The 16,888-nt window shown below is 46.3% G+C and overlaps 3 protein-coding genes across 4 annotated transcripts in view; 1 reads left to right on the top strand and 2 right to left on the bottom strand.

Annotated features, from left to right (window-relative positions):
• XB5822523.L (zinc finger protein L homeolog) overlaps positions 1-4,876 on the bottom strand; it is a 38,824-nt gene extending 33,948 nt beyond the window's left edge. The window contains 1 exon segment of the mRNA XM_041565682.1: positions 4,521-4,876. Coding sequence (XP_041421616.1) covers positions 4,521-4,662 — 142 coding nt within the window. The 5' untranslated portion in view covers positions 4,663-4,876.
• Positions 1-16,888, top strand: part of LOC108719524 (gastrula zinc finger protein XlCGF57.1-like) — a 385,853-nt gene that overhangs the window by 316,116 nt on the left and 52,849 nt on the right. The gene's annotated exons all lie outside the window — the stretch shown is intronic.
• On the bottom strand, positions 11,238-15,138 carry znf568.L (zinc finger protein 568 L homeolog). Its single transcript, NM_001085826.1, is given in 5 exon segments — positions 11,238-11,451; positions 11,454-12,380; positions 12,867-12,980; positions 14,205-14,318; positions 15,048-15,138. Coding segments are annotated over 5 exon segments (1,434 nt in total). The 3' UTR covers positions 11,238-11,263.

Genomic DNA, 16,888 nt, shown 5'->3' with positions numbered 1-16,888 from the left:
GTGTTCAGGTGGACGCGGAGGCGGTACTTTTGCGAGAATGCTTTGCCACAGTCCGTGCAGGTATATGGTTTCTCCCCGGTGTGAATTTTCTTGTGTTTGTATAGGTCGGACCAGGTAGAGAAAGCCTTGTGACATTCGGTGCACGTGAATGGTTTCTCTCCTGTGTGGACTCTTTGATGTTCCCTAAGAAGATTGGGGGTATACAAACGTTTGCCACACTCTGTGCAAGCAAAAGGTTTCTCCCCGGTGTGAATTTTCTTGTGTGTGTAAAGGCCAGAGCGGTGAGAGAAATTCTTCCCGCATTCGTTGCACGTGAATGGTTTCTCTCCCGTGTGAATTCTCTGGTGAGTGTCAAAGGTGGAGCGGTAAGAGAAACTCTTGCCGCATTCTGTACATGTAAATGGTTTTACTCCCGTGTGAACCCTTAGGTGTGTGTAAAGGGTAGAGTGGTGAGAGAAACTCTTCCCGCATTCTGTACATGTGAATGGTTTCTCTCCTTTGTGAACTCTCTGGTGTTGCTGGAGAATTTTAATGGTAGGGAAACATTTGCCACACTCTGTGCAGAGAGGTTTATCTACTGCATGCAGGTGCCGGTGGGTGAGCAGACTGCTCTGAGATGCAAAACTTTTCCCACAGTCTGTGCAAGTGAAGGGTTTCGCCCCTGTGTGGGTTACCTGGTGCCTGTGCAGGTGGCTTTTATATGGGAAAACTTTCCCGCACTCGGTGCATGTTAGGGATTCATGAGCCGTGTGGCGTTTCACATGAACATTGAGACTGCTCTTCCGTGCAAAACCTTTCCCACATTCCGTGCAGGTGAAGGGTTTTTCCCCTGTGTGAATCCTCTGGTGATTCTGGAGCTTCTCCATCTCAGAGAAACCCTTCCCGCACTGCACACATAGAAAGTTCTTTTCCGTGATGTGACTCTTTTGGTGCAGCTTTAAGTCGTAGCTTCTGGTGAAGGTTTTCCCGCACTTTAAGCATGTGAATGGTTTGTCCCCCGTGTGAATTTGCTGGTGCCGCTTTAAGTTGTGCCTCTTGCCGAATGCCTTCCCACACTCCGCGCATTGGTGAGGCTTCTCTCCCGTGTGGCTGTTCTGGTGATCCTGGAGGCTGATCCTGGTGAAGAAGCTTTTCCCACACTCCGTGCATGTGAATGGTTTCCCCTCGGTGTGAATTTTCAGGTGCATGTTGAGTTTACGCCTCACAGAAAACCTTTTGCCGCACTGTGTGCATTCGAATGGTTTGTCTAATGAGTGATTCTTATGGTGTCTGACCAGTGTCTTCCGGGAGGAAAACCTCTTCCCGCAGTCCGTGCAGATGAATGGTTTCTCCCCCGTGTGAGTTCTCATGTGAGACGTCAGGTTCTCCATTAAAGAAAAACCGTTCCCGCATTCAACACATGTGAAAGGCTTAACTGTTTCAACCCCGTCACTGTCAGCAGCCTCGTGGCTCTGGGAAGGAAAGGGTTTCTCTCCAGCAGTGATGTTGCCGTTGGTACAAGGAAGCTGCCCGGAGCTGGCACAGAGGTGGGAGAGAAGATCACGATTCTCAGAGAAACACTCTCCACATCGACAGCAGATAACACTCACTGAGTGCTCCTCACATCCTGCACTCAACTCACACTTCACCCCAGAAGCCTGCGATGTTGTGTCTGCAGGATCCAGAGTATCCGAGAGATTTGAGCTCCGGCGGCTGAAACGCGGTCGGGAAACATCAGCGCCAAACTTCTGCTCAATATGTACGGAAATGCCTAATGATAAAACAGAAATCCCTTAAAGTGGACCTGTCACCCAGACACAAAAATCTGTATAATAAAAGTACTTTTCAAATTAAACATGAAATCCAATTTCTATTTTTTATTAAAGCATTCATAGCTGTTGTAAGCTCATTTAAACATCTCAGCTGTCAATCAAATATTATCTGCCCCTCCTCTATGCCCTGGGCATAGAGGCGGGGCAGACAATTACTTTCACTTTCCATTCAGCACTTCCTACATGTCACTGCTCTCCCCACATTCCCCCCAATCTCTTCACCATTTAATTGTGTAACCAGGACATGGGGATGGACATCAGGTCCCACATTCTGGTGCACAAACAAGATTCTGAGATGATACAAGACTTGTCTTAATAACAGTGTCCACAAAATGGCTGCTGCCTGCTTGCTATAATTTTGAAATCCCAGACTGAAGGAAACAAGATTCAAATAATTTATATAGTGTAATAAAAGTTCATTTTGCTTGACTAATGTGATAAAATAGGATTTTGAATATTTTTTTTTGGGTGACAGGTCCCCTTTAATGAGCAATGACAAACTATGATTAATGCAAACAGTGACGTCTGTACATTTACAGCTTTCTGTGTACTGGGGGGATTGGATTCACTTACCCAGGGGGAGGTTCCTGTCTGACCATGGGAAAGAGAACAGCCCAGGAGCAGGAAGTACAGAGAATCAGAGCTCTGTACCTGGGTAAGTACTGGGGGAGATTGGATTCACTTACCCAGGGGAGGTTCCTGTCTGACCATGGGAAAGAGAACAGCCCAGGAGCAGGAAGTACAGAGAATCAGAGCTCTGTACCTGGGTAAGAACTGGGGGAGATTGGATTCACTTACCCAGGGGGAGGTTCCTGTCTGACCATGGGAAAGAGAACAGCCCAGGAGCAGGAAGTACAGAGAATCAGAGCTCTGTACCTGGGTAAGAACTGGGGGAGATTGGATTCACTTACCCAGGGGGAGGTTCCTGTCTGACCATGGGAAAGAGAGCAGCCCAGGAGCAGGAAGTACAGAGAATCAGAGCTCTGTACCTGGGTAAGTACTGGGGGAGATTGGATTCACTTACCCAGGGGGAGGTTCCTGTCTGACCATGGGAAAGAGAACAGCCCAGGAGCAGGAAGTACAGAGAATCAGAGCTCTGTACCTGGGTAAGTACTGGAAAAGAATAGACTTGCTTATCTAGGAAAATGTACCCAAGGGACAGAAATATCCATATATCACTCCCAGTGTTACTTCCAGACATACCAAGGGCCCCAGTGCATTACTGATTTAATTAGAGGAGAACCCCCCCTCCCCCAATCTTGTAGGCAAAAATGAATACCGGTATCAGACCTGTTATCCAGAATGCTCGGGACCTGTTATACAGAAAGCTTGGAACCTGGGGTTTTCCAGATAACGGATCTTTCCATAATTTGGATCTTCTTTAAGTCTACTAGAAAATCATATAAACATGAAATAAAGCCAATAGGCTGGTTTTGCCTCCAATAAGGATTAATTATATCTTAGTTGGGATCAAGTACAAACTACTGTTTTATTATTACACAGAAAAAAGGAAATCATTTTTAAAAATGTGAATTATTTGGATAAAATGGAGTTTATGGGAGATGTTCATTTCATAATTTGGAACTTTCCGGATAACGGGTTTCCTATAACTTTAATACATAGTGCTGGTTACAATCTGGGCTAAAAACCTAAATTATCTTTAGAATCTCCTTTATTGGAGCTCCCTGTCTTTGTGTCAAATGAGGGGTGGGCGTGTCCTAACGGTCCCTGGCAGAAGCACAGCAGGAGAGGGACAGCCAATCACAGCCCTGCAGTCACACAGTCAGGCGTCAGTTCCCTATCAGGTCAGCCCGGCATAACTGCATGAGATGAGGGTGAATCAATGATTTCAGCCGGACTCGTGGCCAGAATGGTCTGAAAAGTTGGCAGTTTGGGAACCATTTACTTCTTGAATCCCAGTAGGAGTTGCAGTTGGTCCCCAGACATTCTGCTGTTCAAATAAAGGAGTTTAATGGCGGTTCTGTAAATCAGAGTAAGCCCAATGCATCTGCTTTGCTCCGAGCATCTTACTATGAATAAACTGTCCCGTACAGAGGGAATTCTACTGAGGATTCATCCTAAATGGACCATTTATACAGAATACCCTATATATGGAACCTCACCCACTGGGGTTAGCAGCACAAACAGGGCAGTTTGATTGGTTTGGCCATTACTGGGGCTCATCAGTGTAGTGTATATATATATATATATATATCCCATATAACAGAGGGTCCCTATGGGAAACAGGGGATGAAAGGGGAACCTCAAATCTACATTCTACAGATTCGTTTTGAGCAGTAAATCTCCCCCTCGCCTGTAACCTCCCAAGGAAATGTTTTGGTCAAGGCTTTCATTCCCCCACCCCTTTATACTTCTATAATATTATTCTAGTCCAGGAGAGATGTTTATAAGAGAATCCCAGGCTACTTACCCCCATCAGTGAGTGGAACTGCTGAGCTTTCAATTTGGTTCAGATGATCTTCAGGGTCCGATTCTTCTTCCTTTATCTTTATCTGTAACATTTCTGCTTGTGCCTCTGGGGAACCTGCCAGTAAGTAATGGGCAGTGTCATGTAAAGCTGGGAGTAAGGAATTCTACTGGGAATTATGTCTGTAGGGCAGAACCTCCTGCTGGGGTTTAACCCCTCCTGTCCCTCCAGCAAAGCTGAGCTCTGTGTAACCACATGTGTCCTACACAAACGTTACTCACCGGCCCCAGGAACGGGATCCATTTCCCTCTTTATTGTGTCCAGAGGATCCTCAGTGTCCGGCTCTTCATTCTCCCATTTCCCCTCTAACCTCCTTGTTTCCATCTCTGGAGAACCTGACAGCAAGGAACACAAACCCACCATATAAAGCTGCCTGTGGGGATCCCCCCTCTCATATCACTACAATAAATACATGTTGTACTGGGACCAGTTTATCCCCCAGTCCCACAAGTCTCCCCTCTCTATCAGTCCCTGCAGCAGGATTAACCCCCAGTCTCCCCTCTCTATCAGTCCCTGCAGCAGGATTAACCCCCAGTCTCCCCTCTCTATCAGTCCCTGCAGCAGGATTAACCCCCAGTCTCCCCTCTCTATCAGTCCCTGCAGCAGGATTAACCCCCAGTCTCCCCTCTCTATCAGTCCCTGCAGCAGGATTAAGCCCCAGTCTCCCTCTCTATCAGTTCCCTGCAGCAGGATTAACCCCCAGTCTCCCCTCTCTATCAGTCCCTGCAGCAGGATTAACCCCGCAGTCTCCCTCTCTATCCAGTCCCTGCAGCAGGATTAACCCCCAGTCCTCCCCTCTCTATCAGTCCCTGCAGCAGGATTAACCCCCAGTCTCCCCTCATCTATCAGTCCCTGCAGCAGGATTAACCCCAGTCTCCCCTCTCTATCAGTCCCTGCAGCAGGATTAAGCCCCAGTCTCCCCTCTCTATCAGTCGCCTGCAGCAGGATTAACCCCCAGTCTCCCCTCTCTATCAGTCCCTGCAGCAGGATTAACCCCCAGTCTCCCCTCTCTATCAGTCCCTGCAGCAGGATTAACCCCCAGTCCCCCTCTCTTCAGTCCCTCAGCAGGATTAAGCCCCCAGTCTCCCCCTCAGCCCAGCAGGATTAACCCCCAGTCTCCCCTCTCTATCAGTCCCTGCAGCAGGATTAACCCCCAGTCTCCCCTCTCTATCAGTCCCTTGCAGCAGGATTAAACCCCCAGTCTCCCCTCTCTATCAGTCCCTGCAGCAGGATTCAGTCTCCCTCTCTATCAGTCCCTGCAGCAGGATTAACCCCCAGTCTCCCCTCTCTATCAGTCCCTGCAGCAGGATTAACCCCCAGTCTCCCCTCTCTATCAGTCAGGATTAAAGTGAGTGCAGATACATACCTGGGGTAGGCAGTGGGTGGGGAGCAGACAGACAGACAGACAGACAGACTGTTGGCAAGTGCCGTGGCTGAAGTTCGGCCGCTGATATAAAGTGTCAGTTGGTGCTGAAGTTGGAGCTTCAGTGATGATCTGGAGGAGGAGGAGGAGGAGGAGGTTTATGTTGGGGACAGAGGACAGACAGGTTTTGCTGCTCAGACTCAGAGGGGACTATAATGTGACAGAGAGGGAATTCAGTGGGACAGGGGGAATGTGACTGAGAGGGGACATAAGGCTCATGTGGGAGGAGAGGACAATGAGAGGATTAAATGGGAGAAATTAATGAATGAGACAAGTAAATAGTCACGTGGGGTAGAGAGAGGGGAGACCTAGGGGAGAGTGAAGTACAAATGTGCCCCAGTGCAGTATAATTATGTCTCAGTCGGTCTCACACAGACACAGGAGAGAATCTCCCCCAGCGCAACGAACAAACAGCCGCATATAATTACCAGCTAAGGATTCCCACAAGCTTTCAGTCCGGCCCAATCAGAGGAAACCCCGCCCACACCAATAATCGGGCAGAGTTCAAGTTCCGCCCGTGGATTGAGGACCAATAAAGATGCACTTCCGCTTGTTTGTTGTCCCTCATACTGGGTCGACTCCATGTTGTTGGTGGGCAGGTTATATGTTGGAAAGTCTGGATTGAATCGCTTGAGATCGTACAGCCGGACCGGGGAGAAATCAGGCGGAAACACGATGTCAATAAAGAGGGAATAAAACCCGCCGTTGTTCGTGTTTGTTCCTTAGCGTAACCGGAGCTTTCTACCGAGTAGTTACGCAAATCCCTTAGTTTGAGTCACGTACATTTACTTGTTCCCGCGGTGACAACGTCCAGATGTGAGATCTGCTCAATGTTACAGACGTAGCGTCAGTTTGATCTGATCTCTGGGGCAGAACTACTTTATATTGTATAGGGGGGGGGGGGTTGTCTGTATCTTAGGCTCCTACTACTGTCTCTCACTGTCACTTCCCCCTCACTATTATATGAACTCACTATTATATACACTATTATACACTCACTGTTGTTCTACACACTCACTGTTACACACTCACTATTATACACTCACTGTTATACACTCACTGTTATACACACTCACTGTTTTATACACACTCACTGTTACACACTCACTATTCTACACACTCACTGTCATACACACACTCACTATTATACACTCACTGTTGTTCTACACACTCACTGTTACACACTCACTATTATACACTCACTGTTATACACACTCACTGTTTTATACACACTCACTGTTACACACTCACTGTTACACACACTCACTGTTTTATACACACTCACTGTTACACACTCACTGTTACACACTCACTGTTACACACTCACTGTTATACACACTCACTGTTATACACACTCACTGTTACACACTCACTATTCTACACACTCACTGTTACACACACTCACTATTATACACTCACTATTATACACTCACTGTTACACACTCACTATTCTACACACTCACTGTTACACACACTCACTATTATACACTTACTGTTCTACACACTCACTGTTCTGTTATACGAACTCACTGTTACACACTCACTGTTACACACTCTATTCTACACACTCACTGTTCTGTTATATGAACTCACTGTTACACACTCACTGTTACACACTCACTATTCTACACACTCACTGTTATATGTACCCACTGTTACACACTCACTATTCTACACACTCACTGTTACACACACTCACTATTATACACTCACTGTTACACACTCACTATTATACACTCACTGTTATACACACTCACTGTTACACACTCACTGTTATACAAACTCACTGTTACACACTCACTATTCTACACACTCACTGTTATACACTCACTGTTACACACACTCACTATTATACACTCACTGTAATACACTCACTATTATACACTCACTATTTATTATATACACACACTATTTACTCACTATTATTTACACTCACTATTATATACACTACTGTATACACTCAGGGGCAGATTTATCAAGGGTCGAATTTCGAGGGTTAAAAAACCCTCAAAGTAAAAATCCTTCGAATTCGAATATCGAATTCAAAGGATTTAGCGCAAAAGCTTTGATCGAACAATCTAATAAAAATCGTTTGAATCGAACGAAAAGTGGGAAGGTCCCCTTAGGCTAACATTGCACCTCGTAGGTTTAAAGTGGCGAAGTATAAGGTCAAAGTATTTTTTAAAGAGGCAGTACTTCGATTATCGAATGGTCGAATAGTCAAATGATTTTTACTCTGAATCATTCAATTCGATCGAATTTGACCAATTCGATGGTCGAAGTACCCAAAAAAATACTTCGAAATTCGAATATTTTTCCATTCAAATTATTCACTCGAGCTTAGTAAATCTGCCCCTCACTGTTATTTACACTCACTATTATATAAACTCACTATTATATACTCTAACAAAATAACTGCCTTTTGCACAAATCCTGCATGTAGAGAGACATGATGTCTGGTGAGTTTAATAGAGTGACCTCTAATACATCTTCTAGGCAAAAGGAGCCCCCCTATAAGATATATTGGATCTAACTGTCAGTGAATATCTGACACCCAACTGCTGCATGAAGAGAGAATGAAGAGAAACAGATGCTGAGAGAGGAATAGTGAAGATAAACTTGATTATTTCAGAAACAGTGCAGAATATTTAATTGATTGTATTTAGAAAGTTTCTTACTTCAGCATGATGAAGTTTATATTAAATTTACATTTTTGTGATAGTTCCCCTTAAATGATACGGTGATGTCAAGGAGAGAGAGTTCTATATCTGTGTCATGGATTCTCATGTTCTCTATCTGAGCCCTGAGGCTTCATAAAGGGTCCAGGAGAGGCGGAACGTTGCCCCTATTTTGTAAGTATAGGGGCTAAATAAATCCTAATTTCTACACCAATCACAATGCGCTGCTGGATTTCTTCCTCTGTATGTACCAGTATTAGCAGCTGAGACCTGCACAGGTACATGTAACGAGGGAGGAGAGCTCCAAACTACCAATATGGTTCTATATCTGTATCATGGATCCTCATGTTCCCAAATTAAGCTCTTCACCTATAAAGCCAAATTAACAAGATGCCCCCCCCCCCGTGGAATGTTCAGGTAACACAGGTGATGGCCAAACCATTGACTTTCTTGGGCAAATGCAAAAATGGTTTGTCCCAATGTAAAGCCTGAATAGACTGTAGATATGTGAGAGGGGCTATCAGGTTTTTGCTCTGCACTGTCCTTGTGGGCTCCTGTATATATAGGACTGACTACTCCAAATGTAAAGGACAGTGTATTCCAATAAGACCCTCAATAAAAGTAGGGACATTTTGTCCCCCCCTTCTTTACACAAATTTACAGATGGAAAAATATCCGCCAGTTTGGTGAAAGGCTTGATCACTTGGCTATTCCATTAATATGGAATACCCAGAATGTTAGTCTTCCCTCCAACTCACTGGATAAAAGTTAATATCTATATCTATTACACATGGAAAGAAACATAAGGGGGGATTGATGAGCCAGAACACTACTTCCTGCTTTTCAGCTCTCTTGCTTTCCACTGATTGGTTACCAGCCAGTAACCAATCAGAGACTTGAGGGGGGCACATGGGACATATCTGTTGGTTTTGAATCTGAGCTGAATGCTGAGGATCAATTACAAACTCACTGAACAGTTATGTCCCATGTGGCCCCCCTTATAGTCACTGACTAACTCAGAGTTAGAGAGCTGAAAAGCAGGAAGTAGTGTTCTGGCTATTATGTCACACATCCACTCACTCCAGCCTTTATACATTACATTTTTCTGTCTATCTATCTATCTATAATCTACAGTTAGGCCCAGAAATCTTTGGCTGAGACAACTTTTTTTCTAATGTTGGTTCTGTACATGACCACAATGAATTGTAAATGAAACAACTCAGATGCAGTTGAACTGCAGACTTTCAGCTTTAATTCAGTGGGTGGAACAAAAAGATTGTATAAATATGTGAGGAACTTAAGCCTTTTTTTAACACAATCACTTCATTTCAGGGGCTCAAAAGTAATTGGACAAATTAAAAAACAAAGTAAAATGTTCATGTCTAATAGTTGGTGTAAAAGCCTTTGCTGCAATGACAGGCTGAAGTGTTGAACTCATGGACATCAGCAGATTGTGGGTTTGCTCCTGTTTAATGCTCTGCCAGGTCTTTACTGCAGCCGCTTCTTTCACTTGCTCTTTGTTTGTGGCCTTTCTGTCCCACGTTTAGTCTTCAACAAGTGAAATGCAGCTCAATTGGCTTCACATCAGCTCAATATTCCACTTCTTTGCTTTAATAAACTCCTGGGTTGCTTTGGCTCTATGTTTTGGCACATTATGAGACGCCTCCCAATCAATGTGAGTACATTTAGCTGGAGCAGACAGTGTCTCTGAAGAGCTCACAATTCATTCTTGTGCTTCTGTGTCACATGATGGATAAACACTAGTGTCCCACTGGCAGCCATGCACCCCAAGCCATCACACTGCCCCCCAAATGTTTTATACACAACTGTGCTATGCTTTGGATCATCAGCTCTTCCCAAGCCTTCTCCACACTTTTTTACTCTTGCCATCATTCTGCTGGAGCTTCATCTTGGTTTCATCTGTCCAAACAATGTTTTTCCACAACTGTGCGGCTTTTTTAGATGTTTTTTTAGCAAAGTCCAATGTAGCCTTTGTATTGTTGATACTTATGAGTGGCTTGTACCTTGCAGTGCCCCCTCTGTATTTACTTTCATACAGTCTTCTCTTTATGGTAGACTTGGATATGGAGACTCTGCCTCCTGGAGACTGTTCTTCACTTGTTTGGCTCTTGTCAAGGGCTTTCTCTTCCCCATGGAAATGATTCTGAGATCATCCACTACTGTTGTCTTCCGTGGACGTCCAGGTCTTTTTGTGTTGCTGAGTTCACCAGTGATTTCTTTCTTTCTCACCATGTACCAAACTGGAGATTTTGCCTCTCCTAATATTGGAGCCATTTCTCGCATGGGTTTTTTCTGTTTTTGCAGCTTAAGGAGGACTTGTTTCACCTGCATGGAGAGCTCCTTTGTCCTCATGTTGTCTGTTCCACATACACCCCCCCCCCCCTCAAATCAACTCCAGGGTTTTATCTGCTTCATTGATATTGACATAACCAAGGAATTGCCCCACCTGCCCATGAAATAGACTTTGACTCAATGGTCCAATTACTGTTAAACCCCTGAAATGAAGTGATTGTGTTAAAAAAGGCTTTAGTTCGTCACATTTTTATACAATCTTTTTGTTCAACCCACTGAATTAAAGCTGAAAGTCTGTAGTTCAACTGCATCTGAGTTGTTTCATTATAATTCATTGTGGTCTTGTACAGAACCAAAATTAGAAAAAAGTTGTCTGTCCAAATATTTATAGACCTAACTGTATTTATTCAGATTTTATGTTTACACTGAACTGTTCCTTTAAGCAGTTTGAGGCAACAAGGGCTCCCCACGTAGCCAAAGCTCGATTAACCCATTCATGTAAAAACCTGCCAAGGAATAGGAAGTACAAAACAAATGTTTATTTTATTTTTCAAGTCCCTTTTTGTCCCCATTTTAGTTCTCGTTTGTTTTTCTTTGTTTGTCCCTCGTGCGATTTCTTGTGGTAGTGAAAACTGCTGTTTAGTGAGAAACTTTTCCCACACTCGGTGCAAGTGAATGGTTTCTCCCCTGTGTGCACAATCTGGTGCTTGTGAAGGGTGCTCATCAGAGAGAACATTCGGTCACATTCTGAGCAGCTGAATGGTTTCTCCTCATGTGGATCGCCTGGTGATTGCGGAGGCCTTCTTTGAAGGCGAAGCTCTTCCCACACTCAGAGCAGCTGAATGGTTTTACCCCAGTATGAATCATCTGGTGCTTAATGAGGTTGTTGCTTTGAGAATAACTTTTGCCACATTCTGCACATGTGAAGGGTTTCTCCCCTGTGTGAATCCTGTGGTGCCTGTGTAGGTTGTCCTTTAGAGTGAATCCTTTGCCACATTCCGTACATGTAAAAGGTTTTTCTGCTTTGTGTGTGTTTTGGTGTCTGCGAAGCGTGCTTGAATCAGAAAAGAATTTCCCACACTCTGTGCAGGCGTAAGGTTTCACCCCCGTGTGAGTTCTCATGTGAGCGCGGAGGCCGGTATTGCTGGAAAAGCGTTTCCCACACTCTGTGCACACGTAAGGATTGTGCCCCGTGTGAGTTCTACTGTGTAACTGCAGGCTGCACCTCTGGGAAAAACTCTTCCCGCATTCCGTGCAGGTGAATGGTTTCTCCCCGGTGTGAATTCTATGATGCAACCGAAGGCTGTTCCTTAAGGTAAAACATTTCCCACATACCGTGCATTTGAAGGGTTTCTCTCTTGGAAGAACTCCACCATTTTTGTGAGAATGTTGCCCCTCTTCACTGGCATTGGTGAAGCTGCTGGTGATATTGTGCCCGGCGCAGGCATAGAGGTGAGTGTGAAGGTCGCTGTGATGGGCGAAACTATCCCCACACTTACAGCAGATAAATCCTGATGGTTCTGATCCGACCGAGCAATCCACATGCCCCGTGTCTGACTGACAGCTTGAGTTAGTGGCTACTCTCTTCTCTTGGTTGACCACAAATAATCCGTTGCCCCGTGACAGAACCGTATTAATGGCAGGAGTATTGGCGGTATCAGCGGATCCTGGGAAATCAGAATTGTACTGGTTTAACTGAGGTCTGGAATCATCCCAGTTCTCCTCATCACTCCAGCAATTGTCTAACAAAATAAAGACTGACATTGACTATGATCTGTAATATGAACTATAACAAGCACCATATTGTATTCACACTGCTGCTTCTGATACTGTGGGGCCCCTGATTGAGGGGTGCAGGGCAAGTTATCCACTGCAGGACCCCCATATTAATGGAATATAGAGATTCTGAAATCAGTGCAGACCCCCCACTATTGAGTTACGACTATGTGTGCGACGTGGGGGAGGAGCTGGGGCAGAGAGAGGCCGGGGGTGGGGAATATCAGCGGGAGATCTGGAAGGGCAGCAATTTTATTATTACAGAGAGCAGCGTCCCTTTAAATTCAGTGTTTACATTCAATGTCTGTGTGTCCAGCCTGTCTGCCCTCACCTCTTTCTACATTTTTCATTTATTCTGCACAACATAAACTCCTTACCCCAATCTCTAAATGTAACTGCTGATCTTGCTGCTGAGTTTCCATCATCTTCTGATTCCGGTTCTTCTTCCTTTATCTTTATCTGTAATATTTCTGATTCAGCCAATGGGGAAGCTACCAGTAAGGAAGAGACAAGTGTGAGTAAAGCTGGGAGTAAGGAAGAAACAGGGGTGAGTAAAGCTGGGAGTAAGGAAGAGACAGGGGTGAGTAAAGCTGGGAGTAAGGAAGAGACAGGGGTGAGTAAAGCTGGGAGTAAGGAAGAGACAGGTGAATAAAGCTGGGAGTAAGGAAGAGACAGGGGTGAGTAAAGCTGGGAGTAAGGAAGGGACAGAGGTGAGTAAAGCTGGGAGTAAGGAAGAGACAGGGGTGAGTAAAGCTGGGAGTAAGGAAGGGACAGAGGTGAGTAAAGCTGGAAGTAAGGAAGAGACAGGGGAGAGTAAAGCTGGGAGTAAGGAAGAGACAGAGGTGAGTAAAGCTGGGAGTAAGGAAGAGACAGGGGTGAGTAAAGCTGGGAGTAAGGAAGAGACAGGGGTGAGTAAAGCTGGGAGTAAGGAAGAGACAGGGGTGAGTAAAGCTGGGAGTAAGGAAGAGACAGGGGTGAGTAAAGCTGGGAGTAAGGAAGAGACAGGGGTGAGTAAAGCTGGGAGTAAGGAAGAGACAGGGGTGAGTTAAGCTGGGAGTAAGGAAGAGACAGGAGTGAGTAAAGCTGGGAGTAAGGAAGAGACAGGGGAGAGTAAAGCTGGGAGTAAGGAAGAGACAGGGGTGAGTAAAGCTGGGAGTAAGGAAGAGACAGGAGTGAGTAAAGCTGGGAGTAAGGAAGAGACAGGGGTGAGTAAAGCTGGGAGTAAGGAAGAGACAGGGGTGAGTAAAGCTGGGAGTAAGGAAGAGACAGGGGTGAGTAAAGCTGGGAGTAAGGAAGAGACAGGGTGAGTAAAGGTGGGAGTAAGGAAGAGACAGGAGTGAGTAAAGCTGGGAGTAAGGAAGAGACAGGGGTGAGTAAAGCTGGGAGTAAGGAAGAGACAGGGGTGAGTAAAGCTGGGAGTAAGGAAGAGACAGGGTGAGTAAAGCTGGGAGTAATGAAGTGCTTGTGTTAGATGAGAAATACTTCATACAGGCTTTATAGGGGTTATGGTCAAATCTTTCTATAGAAACAGAAGCTGCTCATTCTTCTGATGATGAGCCTCAGTTGTACCCAGCCCAAGCCCCGCCCACATATATGGCCCATCATCCCCCTCTGCCCCCACAGCAAACTCAGAGTTTTCCTATTAACCCTGAATGTCCCCTAGAGAAGCCTGTGCTGTGTATAACGTGTCTTATTAATAGAGAAACATTACTCACCGGCCCCAGGAACGGGATCCATTTCCCTCTTTATTGTGGGCAGGTAATATTCATAGTCTGGTTCTTCCTCCTTTATCTTTATCTCTAATATTTCTGATTCAGCCAATGGGGAAGCTGCCAGTAAGGAAGAGACAGGGGTGAGTAAAACTGGGAGTAAGGAAGAGACAGGGGTGAGTAAAGCTGGGAGTAAGGAAGAGACAGGAGTGAGTAAAGATGGGAGTAAGGAAGAGACAGGGGTGAGTAAAGCTGGGAGTAAGGAAGAGTCAGGGGTGAGTAAAGCTGGGAGTAAGGAAGAGACAGGGGTGAGTAAAGCTGGGAGTAAGGAAGAGACAGGGGTGAGTAAAACTGGGAGTAAGGAAGAGTCAGGGGTGAGTAAAGCTGGGAGTAAGGAAGAGTCAGGGGTGAGTAAAGCTGGGAGTAAGGAAGAGTCAGGGGTGAGTAAAGCTGGGAGTAAGGAAGAGACAGGGGTGAGTAAAGCTGGGAGTAAGGAAGAGACAGGGGTGAGTAAAGCTGGGAGTAAGGAAGAGACAAGGGTGAGTAAAGCTGGGAGTAAGGAAGAGACAGGGGTGAGTAAAGTTGGGAGTAAGGAAGAGACAGGGGTGAGTAAAGCTGGGAGTAAGGAAGAGTCAGGGGTGAGTAAAGCTGGGAGTAAGGAAGAGTCAGGGGTGAGTAAAGCTGGGAGTAAGGAAGAGTCAGGGGTGAGTAAAGCTGGGAGTAAGGAAGAGACAGGGGTGAGTAAAGCTGGGAGTAAGGAAGAGACAGGGGTGAGTAAAGCTGGGAGTAAGGAACCACAGAAGAGTCTCCCTGTAAATAACTGAACACTAATGAATACTGGCTACTTACCCCCATTAGTAAGTGGAACTGCTGAGCTTTCCTTTGGGTTCTGATCATCTCCACAGTCCAGTTCTTCTTTCTCTGTCTTTATCTGTAACATTTCTGCTTGTGCCTCTGGGGAACCTGCCAGTAAGTAATGGGCAGTGTCATGTAAAGCTGGGAGTAAGGAATTCTACTGGGAATTATGTCTGTAGGGCAGAACCTCCTGCTGGGGTTTAACCCCTCCTGTCCCTCCAGCAAAGCTGAGCTCTGTGTAACCACATGTGTCCTACACAAACGTTACTCACCGGCCCCAGGAACGGGATCCATTTCCCTCTTTATTGTGTCCAGAGGATCCTCAGTGTCCGGCTCTTCATTCTCCCATTTCCCCTCTAAGAGTCTCAGGATTAACCCCCAGTCTCCCCTCTCTATCAGTCCCTGCAGCAGGATTAACCCCAGTCTCCCCTCTCTATCAGTCCCTGCAGCAGGATTAACCCCCAGTCTCCCCTCTCTATCAGTCCCTGCAGCAGGATTAACCCCCAGACTCCCCTCTCTATCAGTCCCTGCAGCAGGATTAACCCCCAGTCTCCCCTCTCTATCAGTCCCTGCAGCAGGATTAACCCCCAGTCTCCCCTCTCTATCAGTCCCTGCAGCAGGATTAACCCCCAGTGTCCCCTCTCTATCAGTCCCTGCAGCAGGATTAACCCCCAGTCTCCTCTCTCTATCAGTCCCTGCAGCAGGATTAACCCCCAGTCTCCCCTCTCTATCAGTCCCTGCAGCAGGATTAACCCCCAGTCTCCCCTCTCTATCAGTCCCTGCAGCAGGATTAACCCCCAGTCTCCCCTCTCTATCAGTCCCTGCAGCAGGATTAACCCCCAGTCTCCCCTCTCTATCAGTCCCTGCAGCAGGATTAACCCCCAGTCTCCCCTCTCTATCAGTCCCTGCAGCAGGATTAACCCCCAGTCTCCCCTCTCTATCAGTCCCTGCAGCAGGATTAACCCCCAGTCTCTCCTCTCTATCAGTCCCTGCAGCAGGATTAACCCCAGTCTCCCCTCTCTATCAGTCCCTGCAGCAGGATTAACCCCCAGTCTCCCCTCTCTATCAGTCCCTGCAGCAGGATTAACCCCCAGTCTCCCCTCTCTATCAATCCCTGCAGCAGGATTAACCCCCAGTCTCCCCTCTCTATCAGTCCCTGCAGCAGGATTAAGCCCCAGTCTCCCCTCTCTATCAGTCCCTGCAGCAGGATTAAGCCCCAGTCTCCCCTCTCTATCAGTCCCTGCAGCAGGATTAACCCCCAGTCTCCCCTCTCTATCAGTCCCTGCAGCAGGATTAAGCCCCAGTCCCACAGACAGTACAGGAGGAGGAGGAGGAGGGAAAATGACTTACCCAGTAGATGAGGCTGGAGATGTGAGTACAGGGGATGGGAATGTGAGGGACACAGGAGCAGGGAGTTGCAGGGAGTTACAGGCGGCAGTAGGGGACAATTTCCAGTCAGTTCCTCAGTCCCTCACAGCTCGTCTCTTTTCTGCCTCAGGCTACAGACTTACATTTCATTGGATGACAATGTGTAAACGTCACTGAATCATGTGACTGCCCTGACAGGGGGAAGCGGAAGTCTCACACACAAAGTGAGGGGGCGGGAGATGAATGAAACAGAGAGACCGGAACAAGAAGCAATGAGAGTCCCCTCCCCCACTGCATTGACTTCTTGCACAGACTTATTCACGTCACACAAACAGTCGGCAGCAGATTCGTCACCGCGAGGGAACTGCTCCGCCATTTTGTTGGTGGGCACTTGTATGGTCTTTGTGCAATTTTGGGCGGCAATTCTGCACGTTACCGTGACAACCAGTTGACTCCCAGTCTAGAAC

The sequence above is a fragment of the Xenopus laevis genome, chromosome 6L, assembly GCF_017654675.1.
Source record: "Xenopus laevis strain J_2021 chromosome 6L, Xenopus_laevis_v10.1, whole genome shotgun sequence".
Lineage (NCBI taxonomy): Eukaryota > Metazoa > Chordata > Amphibia > Anura > Pipidae > Xenopus > Xenopus laevis.
Note: the sequence above shows the minus strand (reverse complement) of the source record. Positions and strands in the feature narration are given on the sequence as shown.